Source organism: Acanthisitta chloris, unplaced genomic scaffold, assembly GCF_000695815.1.
Source record: "Acanthisitta chloris isolate BGI_N310 unplaced genomic scaffold, ASM69581v1 scaffold23502, whole genome shotgun sequence".
In the NCBI taxonomy this organism is placed as follows: Eukaryota; Metazoa; Chordata; class Aves; order Passeriformes; family Acanthisittidae; genus Acanthisitta; species Acanthisitta chloris.
The window spans coordinates 12,616-14,925 of record NW_008662484.1 but is presented as its reverse complement, the minus strand read 5'-3'; the positions used below and the strand labels follow the sequence as shown (position 1 = coordinate 14,925).

General features: G+C 56.7%; 1 protein-coding gene across 1 annotated transcript in view; it reads right to left on the bottom strand.

Moving 5' to 3' along the window:
- Positions 1-2,310, bottom strand: part of SOGA1 (suppressor of glucose, autophagy associated 1) — a gene marked incomplete at its 3' end in the record, with an annotated part of 23,558 nt that overhangs the window by 8,651 nt on the left and 12,597 nt on the right. Inside the window, 1 exon segment of the mRNA XM_009070622.1 lies at positions 1,826-1,888. Within this exon segment, the coding sequence (XP_009068870.1) occupies positions 1,826-1,888 (63 nt within the window).

Here is a 2,310-nt window from a genome sequence, read left to right as displayed (position 1 = left end):
ACCCCCAGCCCCTCCAGCTGTGCCCACTCTCACATCCCCAAACCCTGCAGGAAGTATTTACTCTGCAAACTTCCTGGACTGCTCATATCAGCTCAAGGGTATTGGAGTGGGGATTCCCATGAGTTTGGGGTGCCATTTGATTCCCTAAATGCCTTGCTGTGACCACAGGAACCACCCTGCTGCTCTTCCGTACGGAGACACAGCCTCACTAAGGCGCATTAAAGCTTCGACCCCTTAATTAGCTGTGGAGATTAGGGGAGGGCTGAGCTCTCCCCGCGGGGCAGACATGACCTCAGTTCCTGTTTTTCCAGGGGGAAAAAAAAAGCAGCAGCTCAGTATGTCCCTCTACCCCTTAGCATGGCTGGACAGGACACACATGTCCCCAAGACCACCTGGAGTGCTCCTGAGGACTGGGGCAGACTTTGGTGTTGAGTCTGTGCCCCCCGGCTCCATTTTTGGTGAATGCTGATGGTGAGTGCTCACCCAGCACAACCAGGCAGGAAAGGGGCCCAGGAAGCCACAGATGAATCATGAGCATCTGTGCCCACAGAGCCACCGGCCAGGGCTGCACAGGGAGAGGGAGCGGATGGAGAGCCACAACCAGGGGCATTTGTACCCAGGGAAGTCCAGGGTTGATGCTCCTTCTTGGAGCATCAGTCCCACCACACAGCTGAGGCTGCATCCAGTCCTATGTCCCCAGCCTGAAGGGTTTCACTTCTGTAGGAGGACGGGAAGCTGAAGAGGTTTTACTGCAGCCCAGGGCTGGGGTTTGTTTCCTGCCCCAGGAGGAGATGGAGGAGGGGATGTATTTCAGCCTTAGCAAGGCAGTGATGGGGGAGCCCCCTCTGCTCACTGGCTGTAATGCAAAGCCACAGACTGCTCTCTGGGGAAATGAGGGGAAGGATGCTCATCAGCTGGCTGGAAAGGGCTCTCAAAGATGGAATAAAAGGGAGATGATAAATAAAAGACTAAAGGGGAAAGTCTTTGAGGGCCTGGGGATCCCGTCCTGCAGCTGTGCCAGCAAGAACACAGGTCACTGAGAACCCCTCAGGGTGCTCAGGGTCCCCACCATGAGATGCTTTCAGCAGCATGTCAGCGGTGGCTTTACAGGATCTGCCTCCATGCCCCAGCCTTGAGGGAACAGATCTGCTCCCCAGAATAAACCTTTCAGGTCTTTTGCCTTTGAAAGAGGATTTTTCCTCTTGCCTTTCTATCCTCGCAACAGCAGCTCTGCCTCTCCGAGCCCTGGTAACAGCATTAGCGAGTCACAGCAGCTCAGCCCAACAGCAAGTGACAGCTGAAATCCTACTGCTGCTGGCAAATCCCCCATTCCCCGTGCTGCCCTGGCAGCCTGCAAGGGGCAGGGACAGCATGTGGCCTCCAGCCACCCCCCACAGGGACCCTCTGCTCCCCCAGACCCCACGGGGCTCCCAGGCCACCCTCAAGTCCAGCTGCTGGCACTGGCCGGAGGGACACAGGCTGCAACAGCCACAACCCTGGAGCAGAAGCAGCTTTGCAATGTAAAAGCCAAACTCCTTGAGCTCCTTACACAGGGAAAGGGTTAAAGTCACCGCCCGGTCACTGTTGCTCCATTGATAAATGAGACAAGGGAGCGGTTGAGGACAAAGAGGATGGCCCAGCACATCAATCCCTCCCTTATGCAGGATCTCTGAGAGCCAGCAAAGCTCTGCAAAGCCCTGCAAGGAGGGGATGGCGCTGCCATGCCCAGATTTACTCCTGGGCTGGGTGTAGTCTCTGACTGGCATGATGACCCGGAGTGCTGGAGGGTCACCGTGGCATGCCCTGGATGTGCCAGTGCCAATACCTGCACGGATGGCTTCTTCTCGGTCTTCCCGATGGAGCGAGACCCACGCTTCTTCAGGGAATTCTGCAGAGAGCAGAGAGAGCTGTTACCCACAGCGATGGCACAGCACCCTGGCACAGACGGACAGACAGACCCTCATGGATGGGCATCAATTCCAACTCTTCCAGCTGCTTGTGAACCCCAGAAAAACACCCGAACTCCAGTGGGCTGAGAGAGGCCCTTTGCTTTGAGGGAGCTGGACTGGCAAGCATCACATCATGAGCTTTGGCCAGAAATTCCCCCTGCAGGCAAGCGAGCAGTGAGAGAGCAGGAGTGAGCAGGAAATGAGCCGTGGAGAGGCTGAGTCACAGTCCCTGTCAGGGCTGGATGGAGCGGGGAATCCAACCCTGAGGCCAAGGGACAGCTCTCAAGGCATCCCAGTGTGGGAGCAGCAGATGATGACATTCCCCATCGCCTTTTCCCCAGTCAGGGGACATGTCCTGGTC